The sequence below is a fragment of the Falco cherrug genome, chromosome 15 (assembly GCF_023634085.1).
Source record: "Falco cherrug isolate bFalChe1 chromosome 15, bFalChe1.pri, whole genome shotgun sequence".
Classification (NCBI taxonomy): domain Eukaryota; kingdom Metazoa; phylum Chordata; class Aves; order Falconiformes; family Falconidae; genus Falco; species Falco cherrug.
Genome location: NC_073711.1, coordinates 1,248,111 through 1,262,032, shown reverse-complemented (window position 1 = coordinate 1,262,032; position 13,922 = coordinate 1,248,111). Strand labels below are relative to the sequence as shown.

Here is a 13,922-nt window from a genome sequence, read left to right as displayed (position 1 = left end):
CATTCACTACTGGCTGCACAGGGCTCTGGAAAGCCACACAATGAGGTCCAACAGTCAGCAACCTTTGCTTTCCAAGTAAGGGTACTGAAACAAAGAAAAAAATCCAAAGCTATCAGGCAGAGTAGGGTTTCTCGCCCAAACGTGACTAATTGACAGTGCATGCAGACAAGACCCTCTCAGCTGTTTACACATCTGTCACGGGAACACTTAGACAACAGTGCCAAATGCCCAACTCCTTTCCAGTCCCTCAACCACAGCATCCAAATTGATAATTCCCAGCATGGCTTTGCTGAACACTGGCAACCCACTGGAAACCTTCTTAAGGTTATACTGAGATGGAAAAGCATCTGCTTTGCTTGATTTCTGACATACAAATGACAGGGTCAGCTCCAAACTGCTAGTGTTTCTGCAGTGAATAAAGAATATTTCCAAACGCAGCAGTGTCTCCCTGGATTAGGTTAAAAGGCAGGTATTTTTCACAGTGGTTCTTTTCTACACTTTAGATCTGGGTCCTACTACTTTGGGGAAGTCTTTATTGTCAGTGGTAAAAACTGATTCAAGCTCCAGCCTACTTTAAAAGCTCAATTAGCAAGAAAAATACCATTTCTTGCTCTTCCCTTCAAGACTATTCATACCTCAGGGTGACAATACTTCTGTTACCATTTTGAGCACTAAAGTTCCCAGGGAAGGGACACAGAAGTGAGACTCCACGGGAGACTAGCTCTGACTAGGAGACCCACCACGGGGCTCTTCTGCTACTCTTGGTAGCCCTCCACGTGGTCAGGAGCACAGCTATCTCCTCCCTTCTTCCTCAGGCCAGACAAACATGAAGATGGGCTGCGCTGCCAGATGCAGCCAAGCAGTGTGACATCCCTACTATGCAGGCAACAGAAGGCAGCAGGCATTTCATCACAGATTCCAGTACAAACATCTCCCAAAAGCATCACTTTCCCAAGAGACAGCCTTTCTTTACCTTAGCTTTCTTTTTTCTGACATTGTGCCTGACTGCAATAAGATTTGATAAGATCAGATAAGGGACTGAGAACTATTCTTCCTCTCGAAGGAAGAGTGGTTTGAGTGACATGCCTTCTTCCATCAACCCCATCCTCTTCGCCACCTTTAAATCCTGGATTTTGCTAGTGTTGTTGCTGCATGGGATACATACACAAATATGAGAACATCCTCCCTCAACTCCATCAATAAAAATGTGATAAAATAGATCCCTGATGATGCTTAGGGTTTGTTGGTTGGATGTGGGGTTTTTTAACATCTTTTTAGAAATCCCTTGGCTTTAACATTAAAAACAGCAGAAAACAGAACAATAATTATTACTGTACACAACTTCAATCAGTATACACAACTCAATGTATTGCTACTAGTAACACAAATACCAAGAAAATTTATTACCTGTAATACAAGAGACGCCTTCAGTAATTCCCATCTTACACTGTGAATTAAGGTGGTGTTATGCACGTGAGCATTGTGCAAACTTAACATCAATATCCTGACAAGAAAGAGACTGTGCTGGAGGATCTAACACAATAAAAAATTACCAACCTCTGCTTGTTTGCACCACACGCTGATGTTCTTACGCTGAGCTTTCGTGAAATGGTCCCAAGCCTTTTGTTTGGAGGCAGAATGGTACACGGCCACTATCTGCTCGACTGTAGTATCAAATCAGCAGTCAAATCAGGCCAGAATATCATCCAGAGAGGGCGAACAAGAGGAGTAAAGGAGTAAAAAAGTGGAATCAGGCAGGTGGTTTAGCTAACCTTTTCTTATAACACTGTACTGTGCTGAAGCTATGCTCAGGAAAGGGACTCTGTGGCTGGAAAGAAGAGAGTGGACCTCATCAGGCCAGTGCCAAAACGCTCACAGAGTAACGATCAACTGGGAAAACAGCATCTGCTCTTAAGTGGAAAAAATGCAGGCACATGTTGTGCTGAAAAAAAATATTCAAATAACTGCACAAGGCTGCCTAGGAGTGTAACAAGTACACCCAGGTAGCACTTGCTCTCTTAAGTGGGATGATTAAGTACAAATGTGAAAGCTGGCACTTTGGATGTTCTTCTGCCCAGCGGGTGCAGTCCCAAAACAGTGCCTCAGCCTGAGCATGGCCGCATCCTGCCTGCATGCACTACAGAAGAAGGATTCTGGCATCAGGTATCAACTTTTTTTGTTCCTGAGATTTATTCCTTCTATTTCTCTAGAAAATTTGCAGAGGTTTTTGGAAATACAAAGTGCCTCTCCTTGGATGAGAGCTAATCCTACAGCAGAAAGCACATCTACCTGTGGTTTTTTTTTAAAATGCTTTTGATGTTGTAGTAGGCATCATTCTTAGGAAACAAAATCAGCTTTCTGCTACTCAGATTAATCTAAGAGTGGCTGAGATCAACAGCTGTTTTACAGAGTGGAGTTGCATGCTACTGTCTATTACTACTTACTCTGCAGTGCTTACTGTATTTCGCTCTGGACCGTGTGCCCATATTTTTTACCATCAATTGAATTTAATAATAATAAAAAAATAATCAAGTATCAAACAAATAACAGCCAAAACTATTGAATATAAAACCAAAAGTTAAGAATGTTCACAACCTAGCCAAGGGGCTCAAGGAGACTTAGTGCAATTGTGGAAAAGATACCCTGAAAGGTACTCTAAAAAAAAAAGTTAAAAATAATTCAGACTTACTAAAGGATGTGTAAGAGGCAATGAGTGTTTGAGGAAAAGTCACATCCTAGAACTAATACAGCCCATGCCTCTTCCTTGATTTCATGGTTTAATAAAGTACTAGGATTTGAAAGACCCAGATTCAAAATGCTGTTCTGCAACAGGTTTTCATCTGTGACTGAGAACTGGGTGTTAGGAACACTGCTACATCCTACCTTTGGCGAGTAAATCCTGTACACTTCGCTGAGGCACCAGATTACCAGGAACTTACCTTGTCTGTACATAGAAGTGGAGCTGAAAAGATGACGGAACTACTAACAGACTATAATTAAAAGAGGGAAAAAAATTAAGAATTCGTATTCTCCTCCCCTCCACCCCATGCGAACTCTTACTCCAGTAAAAAGTACCACAAGAAACTTCTGCCAAGTTAATGATATATGCTTATAAATTAACTGTAGCTGCACAGAAGTGATTGCTACTTCTTTTCCTGGAGCCCTTTCAACAAGGCCTCTCCAGACTCTAGAAATTAAGTGTCTTCCCTACAACAACAGACAACCAACATTCAGCCCAGAAGCACTACTCACACTGAACCAGAATCCCTGAGAGAGCAAGTTTGAATTTCTCTTTAGCTTCTTCCATCTCTTTCTCATGAGCTGCTTTCTCATTCACCAGTCTGCGAATGTGGCTGTTGGCCGACTGGATCATGGAGTAGAAGTTGTTGGCGGTCCTCCTGTTCACTTCTCCACGCTCTATCCAGGTCAGCAAGGTCTGGATGGCTTCTGAGAACTTTGTGTCATCTGCAGCAAGAAAGGACACCTTTACACCAAGAAGTGCAGGGTCACTTGTGCAGCTTTCAGACCCCTTCCCTAGCACTGCTGAAGAGCTCTTTCAAGGTCAACTTACTTCAGGCAGCTAATCACAGTTCTTGAAAGCACAGCGTTATCTGAATACAAGGCTATACAAACGAAGGTAAGTCTAATGTCAAGCTGAGGTGCAACAAGAGGAGGACCAGCTGCTAGAAACCTGCTGGAAAACTTCGTATGCCTATTCAGATGCATTCCTTCATGAAACAAAATAGCCTACAGCTTCAAAAGAATGAGGCCATACAGGGGTCTTAGGCTTCAAAGAAGGTCTTAGGACTTAACACTAGCCCTTTTAACATGAACAAAAGTGGTTTGGAAGAAACTGTTGTACTCAAGTATGTTTTTACAAAAAACACAATTCTGAAAAAAAGAGATGGCTAGGAGAGCTGCTGTGCGCAGGCTGCGCACTCAGTCTGAATGGGCTCTGCAAGGTCTGGATGGCACTGTCATTTCAGTTCAGCAAGACAACCACTGGAGAATCCAAATCTCTGTCCCTGCATCCACGCAGAAGAGTGGCTGTGACCTACAGAACAACTTACCTTTCAGTTTCTCAGCAATAATGCTGCACTCATGGTCGGAGTAATGGACGACAGGAGGTGGGGAGGGTGGGCGGAAGCGCTCCTCTTCCAGCCTCCTGCGATGGCGCTCCTCTCTTGCCAGCATCCGCTGCTTACATTCCCACTCATACAGATCATCCCGAGCCTGAGCAAAATCTACATGCAGGCGCCCAGTATCCTTCTTGTCAGTGCTGGAGCCCAGCCTGATGCGATAGCCTGGCAGTGATGACAACAGTGTTCAGACAAGACAGGTGACTCACCCTGGGCTCCAGCCACCCACCAGTGCCCATCTCATTCCTACAGAGCCAGAAAGCTCCTAATCAGAAGAGTTTCACGCACAGAGAGTGATGCTGGAAAAGGAGACATTGTTAGGGGGTCTGCTGCTATCTGCCTGTGTTTTGCACATGCTAGGCAAGATCTTACATGTATTGTTCCTCTTCTAAACACTAGCAGGTACTGGGTCTCAAGTAGCAACTGTTTAACTTCACATAACCTCTCAGGCTGTGGGACTATGCCCAGCTGTTCACATGGGGAAGGCAGAACTGCTTTAGGTTCTTCCACATTTTCAAACTCCAGAAGCTGGGGATAGGAAGAGGGGCATGAGACATGAGGTGCAGCAAAGATGGCAGCAGGTAGATGGTTGTAATCTTCGGAAAGCCCCCATCATCCAGTGGGAGCAGGAATAAGGTTGGCAAATGTGCCTGTCCAATGTACGGAAACTCTTCTCACCAACATGGTTTGCAGGACTCCTTTCCTGGAGTTTCACAACAAACATGCTAGAAGGTTCTCCTTTATGATTAAGAAAAGCACAGGTGGGATATATGGAAGAAAATATGAACTACAGAGAGACTTGGTACAAAGAACAAACCCAGAAGCAATGCCTGCATGTGGAAAACACTAACGCCTGTGCGTATGACCATGGCTTTGAGCAGGAGAAGCTATAAGCAGAGAACGCCTGCAGCTAAAGAGGCTGTACTGGCTATGTAGAAGCGGCAACCACAGAGACATACAACTAACGGGGCACTGCAAGTCTAACTGACTTCCACAGTCTCTGGAATGAAACACAATGTTTACAGTCAGTCAAAACAGACTACAGAAAAGTTTCCACTATTTTAAACAGCAATCTTATCTTATCTTGACAATCTCATCTCTGGGGAAAGAGTACAAGCTTTGGAGGCAGTACCCTGGTTTATTAACATACTGAAAGAACACATTTGGAAGGGATTCTAGCATGGAAATAGGAAGTACGACTGTATTTTTCTAGAATGGTAGAGTGAGGTGGAAAGCCCAGGCTGCTCAGGGCAGATGTAACCAGCAGAGCAAATGTGGGCTTGGCTGGAAACGCACAGTCTGCCAGCTACACAGTCTGTGAACACCATCTATGTGGTCTCTCACCTCCATGAAACAAACCTCTTAAAACCCTACAGATGCAGAGCAGGGGCTCCCTAGGCAAAAGAAGCCCAGGTGTCTCAGCTCTGATGACTAAAAGAGAGAGAAAAAAGTACTGATAGAAGTCAAGCAGACTATCCAATTAACAAGCAATTGAGAGCAACTGCAAATTTTGATAGGACTCTTAAGCGCTATCTACATAATCTGCTGGACATTTATCCAGGTAAGATGAGGATGGACACTGACTGTACCTCATCCCAGTATTTTGTAGAGGTTTGCAGTACCCAAGGTCATAAAGCATTATTATATTTCCTATCAAGAGCAGTTCTCATGTATTCAAGCAGAAATGCAATAGCAGCAGAAAAAGAGGCAAACCGACACGTTACTCAAGTCTTCCAATTACAACAAAGCCTATTATTGCAACTACAAAGAAGTCACTACATCTCTGTCCCAGAATTTTAAGCTGCCACCTGAGACAGAAATTCACCTACCAGAAAGATAAAGTGCCTTGTCCACCATGAACTCCTCAGCAAAGCGGATATGACAGAAATTCTTCTTACTCTTCCGAATAGCTATGACTTCCCCGCACTGCTCAAACACCTCCATAATGATCTGCTCTGTTCCATTTTCCGGCAGTCCTCCAACAAACACTGTCTTACACCCTGGAGGCCTCTCTCTTGTTGCTGGAGGAGGAAGATCTGAAGAGAGCAAGAGAAGACAGATCAGGTTAGTTTTTGGTTTGTCACCACGATTCCTTTCATTTGCCCACCCCTCCTGAGATGACCACACCTTCTTGGCTTCCTTCAAACATATACCCAGCCACACCGCGTTCGACTTCACCAAGCAGCACATCTATAGCACTGCTGAGGTACTATACAAGAATAAGTATGTTTACCAGCCTGTTTCCAAACAAAAGGTCTCAAAGCCTGAAGCCCTCCAAACACTCTCCCTAGCACAAGCAAGCCCCTTGAGCTCCTGTTGTAGAACATGAGCAGCACCAGGACCTCAAAACTTTATCATGGGAGGTGCTACACAAGCACAGCTTAAAGGATTGTCCTAACATAAAGAATACATAGAAAACATATAGCGAGGATCCTAAAGGGTAAAAAACTATACAGCAGTCTGTAAAGGGTACAAAAATGTTACTGTTAAGGGAAGGTCATGAACCAAATTTAGACTAAAAGATATTACAGAAGGAAGAGATGAAGGAAATAGTATAGCACCAAGAGGTATAGAAAGAATTAACGTGGTTTTTTACCTGTATGGCTAAAATGAACCACAGAACACAAAAGCAGGCTGAAAGCTAAGCCTAGTTTGCCAGAAGCAGGTTGCCGAGTACACTCACTTCCCCACCTGGTAACCCTACAGCACACAAAAGAGACTGCATGAGACAGCTGTGATGTGGAGAAGTGTTTTTCCAGTACCAAACTCATTTCATGCCCAGGTGCCCACCTGGCAAGTGCAGTGAAACCCTCCCCAACTCAGCACATGAAGGCTGAGAAGGATTATGCACTTGTTACCTGGTGTCTTCTAACATTTGGAAAATCCTAAATTAATTTCAGTGCTGAGATCCATTGCTCCAGTTAAGTTCACAGAACTATACTACTTACACATCTATTTAACAAAACAGCTGTATTACATTCTTTTAATTCTTTGGCATATTTCCAGCAAAGTTCTTACAAAAGCAATTAGGAGGTTTATTTTCTTTTTATTTGGAAATGGCTCCTTTTGGTTCCCACACCGAGCCTGACCACTGACTTGCTACAGCCTTATGAAACAACAGCCTTAACCTTTTCTGTAAACCCCAATTCTGCGCCAACAGTTGCTTTTAATGTCCTACTCTTACTTTACAAGAACAGAAGCTGCAAGGCAGTACCCAGCCAGGAGCTCATCCAGTCCAGTGCCAGCTCATAGCAAGGGCCTCCAGGAACGACTCACAAGCTCTGTGAGATGCTGAGGTTCCCCTCTCAGAGTAACACTGACCACAACTGCTAGGTTTTCCCCAAGAACCTGAAATCCAAGTTTAATTCTCTTTCCAGTACACCTTCATAATCTTATCAAATATTCCCTCTGTCTACTTTGCTATCAATATGAATTTTTCTTGGAAACTTCCTAATTTACCAGCCCTGATCACGCCTCAAGAGCCATCCCCGCAGTCTAACATTTATTTGTACTGAACAGTTTTGCACAGATCGTGTCTCAGATCATAGGTTAGGTCTGTCATAAGTACATAAAACACAAGATAACAGCTGTAACAGAAGGTGCTGAACCCACGCTATCTGCATTTTGCAAAAAACAGGTTTTTAAGTTGAAGGGTTGTCAAACACTGGAACAGGCTGCCCAGAGAAGTGGTGGAGTCACCACCCCTGGAGGGATTTGAAAGACTAGTAGATGTGGCACTTAGGGATGTGGTTTAGCGGTGGGCTTGGCAGCGCTGGGTTAACAGTTGGACTCGATCCTAAAGAGCTTTTCCAATCTAAACCATTCTATGATTCTTTAAGTCTTTAGCAAAATAATGGCAATAGGAGTTCTTGTAAAGTTTTCTGCTAGACTGGCTCAGAGGAAGAGAAATACCTCCCCTGGCAAATATCCCTGACACATATTTACCAGGAATTAACGTTTCAGACTACATCTGTTCACAAGGCCACACTAAAGGAGGGATTAAAACAGCAGGAGAACCAGAAGAGGACAAAAGTCCCAGGAAAACAGGACCAAGCACATTCCATGCAGTCAAGGACAGAAATGCATAGGCCTGGATGAAGTCAAAAAGCCAGTCTGTTACAAGAAGGGAAGGTTACAAGGAGGGACAGTTCTTCAAAGTAGATAAACCATTACTACAAGCAATCCACAGCACCAAGAAATGCTAGCAGCCCTGATGAATGAGAAACAGAGAGTATGGAGAGTTACAAACACAGGAGAAGGGGAGCAGAAGACATGCATGCAGGAGCACCCTGGTGCAAGTTCCGCCTACACAGCATATGCAGACCTCAGGCTGAAAAACTACCGTGTGGCTAGAAGAAATTGAGAACACATACCTCGAAAGCTGTGTCCAATTGTTTCTGTGTTTGTTATTTATCAGCATGGAGATGCACTCTTGTTACATGTTTGGAGGCCAGGAAAGGACTAACAGTGCATCTTCCTTCTAACACAGCATGCAGAATTCTTGAACTGGCTTGTCAATGAGTATTTAATTTTTTAAAAACGCAACAAAAAAACCCAACCCCAAAACTGTTTCCAGGACAAAAAGAAAAATGGAGAAGCAACTGCACTTGCTTCAGTTAGGAACCTAAACAAGAGTACTTAAACCTGCTGAAGCAGGACACATAACAAAATTGTTGGAAGAAAAATGGGCAACCTCCAAATGAAGTAGGCATGGCTATGTGCAGGAAGGACCAAAATTAGCCATAGAGCTTTGTGGGTCAATTGTGAGACAGTGAAAAGAAGAATACCATAGATAAAATCAGAAATTACTTGGACCACAGTGCGCTTAAGGAGAGAATTTGGCTAAGACTAGAAATTTTTACATATTTTTAAGTATTATTTTAGAGTATTTTTAATGTTCTAAAACAGGGGTCCTCAAACTATGGCCCGCGGGCCGGATATGCACCCCCCACCCCCCCCGGTTCCTCAATCTGGCCCCCAGTATTTACAGAACCCCCCGCCCTCCCTTGCCCCCCCCAAGCAAGGGGTTGGGGGGGGGGGGGAGAACCAAGCAGCTGCAGATGACTGCCCACCCCTTCATCCGCGTGCCGGCCCCCTGGTTAAAAAGTTTGAGGACCCCTGTTCTAAAAAGACATTGCTATGGTATGCTTCATGTGCTATGAAGAACTCTATGACACTAAGTTTCTCAGATAAAAGCTGAAGAACAAATGCATTGATAACGATGTTGCAAATGACAAGTCAATGCATTTCATCAGGTAGTTCTTAAGCCAATAAGAAGTGACACTTGAAATCCAAGGGGCAGTAATTTATAAACATTGCAGAGACCATCTAGGACTAAAACAAACAATCTTGATGGAGCAACCACAAGTCGATATGCTTTAACTGAAATGAAAAGCTAAAAAAGCAATGCTTTTGCTGTGGGTTTTGTAACTGAAGATGCTTTTATTTCATAGCAGCAACCTTAAGAAATTAAAGAACTGGTCTGAAAAGTTCTAAGGACTCAAATTTAATCAAAGCTTCCAATAAATAAGCTGGAGCCTGTATGTCAAAGAAAAAAAAAAAAAAAAAGGCCTCACCCTGCAAGCCTAACTGGATGAGTAGTCACTCAAAACCAGATTTCAGAAATACATATGCAGAGTCTGCAAGAAACAGGGAAGGAACTGATTACCATAGAAATGTACAGGTTTGAGGCAGAAAGAGTGAGGGCAAAGTAAGATTTGACCAAAAAACGTAACCAAGACAATCTAGAATCTTTTAATGGAAATTAATACAAGTACCAGTAAGCTCCTCAACCAGAAAAATCCCAAACTAACACAAAGAACTGGAACAGACTGGATGCGAAGTACATAACTGATAAATATCTGTTCTAACAGCAATGGCTAAAGATACCCTCCAAACCCTTCCACACCTACATTTTGTTAGCTATTTCATCATCTTCATCTTTCCCTGCACAAGCCCAGCCAACTGACAGGTACCAATGGTTTTCCCCGCTGTTTTATTTTATTATGAAAGTGAGGAGAAAGGATCAGTCAGCTAGTTTGAAGGGAATAATTGTTTCTTGCTACAGCCTGGTGAGCCCTGACTGTCTGTTTCTTAAAGTTTTCTTACTTCCAACTGCCTCTGCTCTCCTGCCATCACATTCCACAAAACCCAGAGCATGCCCATCTCTCAGCATGGACCACACTGGCTGATCCAGTGCTCTTACTTCCAAGAGCTCACTGTCTTTGAAGTCTTAGATAACATATGCAAGAATCACACTGTGAAGATTAGAGCTGAAATATCTAGAGACTTGATATGCTTTCTTCCCCAGTCCTTATCAATCTAACAACTGAAAAGGCTATTTACAGAAACGGCAGACATTCAGTGACAAGAACTTTTCCTATTGTCACCTGCTTGCTGCATCTCATCATAGTGCTCACCGCACAGCTGCTATGTCCAGGCAATGTAATGGCTCTTCTCTTACATACAGGTTTTGTAGAAAAAATATACACACACAGTATTCCTATGTAGACAGACAGAAACAGGACAAAACAGACAGTTACGTGGGTTAGGTGGGAAGAGAGTGCAGCTTTTGCAGTGAATGATCTCCTTCACAGCAGGCATGTCTGGTGGGATGGGAGGTGGGACTATCCCCAAGCCTGGCATCATGGGGTTGATCGGAGGGATTCCAGTCATCATTCCAAGAGCAGGATCAAAATCTAAATGGGAGAAAGAATAAGGGAGTCAGGTAGTGGTTTGGACTCATACAGTAACCGTTTACTCAGACAGAAAATACAGTAGTCCCCCCACACATGTCAGTGAAAATTAGCTGAATAAAGAACAATCAAGAGAGAACATTAGTGTTCATTGCGCCTTAGATCACTAGAACATCACTAGATCTGTGCCCTGACAACAACTTTTTAAACACCAGTTCATTGTGGTTGCCTCAACCAAATAAATTTTCCCTGTTCAAATAAACTACTGCCTTTTCCACTCTGTGGACACCATCTCCCATCTAGTATCAAAACCTTCCCCAGTGAGGTTTATCCACAAAGAAGTGTGGCATATGGAAACTAATGAAACCAAACTGGGTTAGGTTTTAAGTACTTTAGTAGTGCAGACAGCTTAAGTGCATCACCTTGCAAACTAGACAACTGTACCAATTTCAGCAGCTAAGAACATGTCAGAATAATACTGGGTAAAACATACGCAGAAGAGAAGCATTTAAGGAAACACTTTTTCCTGCACCTTACCCTGATTAAATTGTTCCTAGGCTTTAGTCAGCACTCTGACTATATCCAAGTAGCATTTTGCTTTAGTTTTACTTGGCATTGGAAGCAAAATCCAAAAAGAGCAAAATCAAACAGAGCCGTCAAAGGAGGGGTATTTTACCCATTCAGAAGTTGTGAACCCTGAGGAAGCAATACCTTTAAGCAACTCAAATGGGAACGGTACGACTAGATGCCTTATGGAGAAGGCTCATGGGTTTGAGAATGTCAGCAGCTGAGCTGTGAAGCCAACCAGTACCAGAAGGGCCAGCTGGTACTACCAGTGTGAGATCTTGGAAAGAACTCCCTCCTGCAAGCACATGACATCCTCTCTACCCTCTAGCACCACAAGTCTTTTTACAGCAGCAGCAGCTCTGAAGACCCAGGCAATCCCAAAATACCGCAGGACACTACCACAGAATACACACTCCTGAGCACTACAGTCTTTGAATCTGGCTGCCTGTTTCAGATGTACACAGATAAAATTAATCTTGCAAGGTACAGACAAACTTACAAATAGGCAGAACTGAGTGGTACAGAGGCAACATTTTCGTTTTGTCCTAAGCTGGCATCATTTCAGATGCTATTCATATCCCTAAGGCTACATTTTTACATTCGTCTCTTCACAGCCACTACTTACAGTAATTCAGATGCAAGACAGCTTTCAGTGCCCAGACTGGATGTTTGGGTTTGGTAGCTGAACTTTATTTTCCTTTGTATTTTGAAATATTTTACTTGGACTACATTTCTATACAGTTTATGTATGTTGTTTTGCTGGCCTAATTTGGATTTCCTTGCACTTGGTACATATGGACGGCCACAGTAAAAACACAGATCTGAAGCAAATGCTCTGCCAGGAAACAAGCATTTCAGAGGAACGTGCAAGAAATCTTCTTGTAGCCAACTGTGAAATATGGATGTAGGAATACATGTGAACTGTATCTTTATCCATGGCCAGCTGATGCTGGGATGGCCTGGTCTATGACATCTGGCTTGGAAAGCATGACATTAAAGCTGCACATTTATGTTCCTTAGTAGATTTCAGAGATGATACCGTCAAAAAGATCAGGCAGACATCACTGTTTTCAGCTTTTTTAAATAGTATTTTCACTTACCTTAAAAAGATTTAAATACGGTGCAATTTAAATTACTGCTCCCTATGATGGTGCTACATGACTCCCCAGAATGCACTGCGCACAGATTTCCAGAAGAAGTGGGTTGTGCGGAGTGACAAGGGCTGGCCTCAGTGACTGAGGCTATACCTGTACAACTGCTGTCTTGAGACACAGAGGTGGGCCTTGACTCACAGATTTGGACCAGGGAAGAGAGGATGGGGAGAGGCAACCCCATCCCAGATCCCTGCATATTCACATATTGCCAATTTGAAGTTCAACATAAAGGTCACCTCATGGATGGCTGTGACCTTCAATGACAAAACTCACTGAAGATACGAGACAGCTGAAGAAAAATTGCAGGACTTAGTCCTAAGCAAACAACAACCTGATCCAACCTGAGATGAGGGTATTGCCACAGAAGTGCAACAAGCACAGGACAGCCCGTTTCCCGAAGGGCTAGAAGAACACTTACCAAAACCAGCATCCTGGCCTCCAACTTACTAATACATCTTTTGGATTTCCTAGGTTTAGGCTGGGATGCCTATTACTTCCCTCCCTTTTGGCAACACCTGTGCCAGCAAACTCAATCCCAGCTGTGAAGCATTAGACTTGTCTCACCAATGCTGCTGGACTGGGCCAGCCAGCCCCTGGGCACGCAGCAGGTACCACAGGGACGTGAAGGACCCCCCTAAGCAGCACAGAAGTCACTCCAGGACACCAGCTCTCCACAGCCTGTGCCCTGCTACACACAGGCTTGGTATTCTCCTGTTAAAGCACTCTTGAGATAGTAAAGCAACTCTTCAGTTTCTTGGAGCTGTACCCCAAAACACCAGCAGGGAGCAATCTGGACCTTGCCCAGTGGTGCCTATCAATTGAAACTGGAAGAAGAGGAATAGCCAAAGCTCTCACTGCTGAGACAGCACAGAGGATGGGAGATACACAGAGCACACGGCATCTGCTGGAAAACACAGAGACCATTCAAAACGTCTATGTGTTAAGAGTCCAAGATCCCATTTGAATTGCCAGCATAGTCTGATATAGGTACACCCAAGAGATCAAGAGTACAACCTCAGCACTGGCAGCAAGAGGGGCAAAACAAGGTGCATTTCAGCCACCTCCCCACCATCCTTGACAGTGTGGTGGCTGTTCTTCCTGTCCCTACAGCCAGTGCCAGGGGCCGCATGTCAAGGACAGGCAAGTGAACCCACTGCTACAATTTTTGCAAGCCTCTAAATTCAGTCCCTTCACATTTTATAATTCTTCATGCTAATGACAGCAGTCTCACCTTGTCCTGGTAATTTGTTGCTGCTTCCAGGTTAGCCGACAGCAACGTGCATGGATGCTAATTATAGAAAATCCTTAATGTGGGTAACAGAGGAGCTTGGGGAATCCGAGAGAGGGGACAGCTTTCTAAAAGCGTG

At 43.7% G+C, this 13,922-nt stretch overlaps 1 protein-coding gene across 4 annotated transcripts in view; it reads right to left on the bottom strand.

The window, feature by feature from the left end:
* ENOX2 (ecto-NOX disulfide-thiol exchanger 2) overlaps positions 1-13,922 on the bottom strand; it is a 50,067-nt gene that overhangs the window by 18,279 nt on the left and 17,866 nt on the right. For all 4 annotated transcript variants that reach the window (XM_055727206.1, XM_055727205.1, XM_014282239.3 and 1 more), the window contains 5 exons: positions 10,682-10,837; positions 5,969-6,175; positions 4,071-4,304; positions 3,253-3,465; positions 1,558-1,664 (listed from right to left, as the gene is read on the bottom strand). In XM_055727206.1, coding sequence (XP_055583181.1) covers positions 1,558-1,664; positions 3,253-3,465; positions 4,071-4,304; positions 5,969-6,175; positions 10,682-10,837 — 917 coding nt within the window. The remainder of the gene's footprint in view (positions 1-1,557; positions 1,665-3,252; positions 3,466-4,070; positions 4,305-5,968; positions 6,176-10,681; positions 10,838-13,922) is intronic.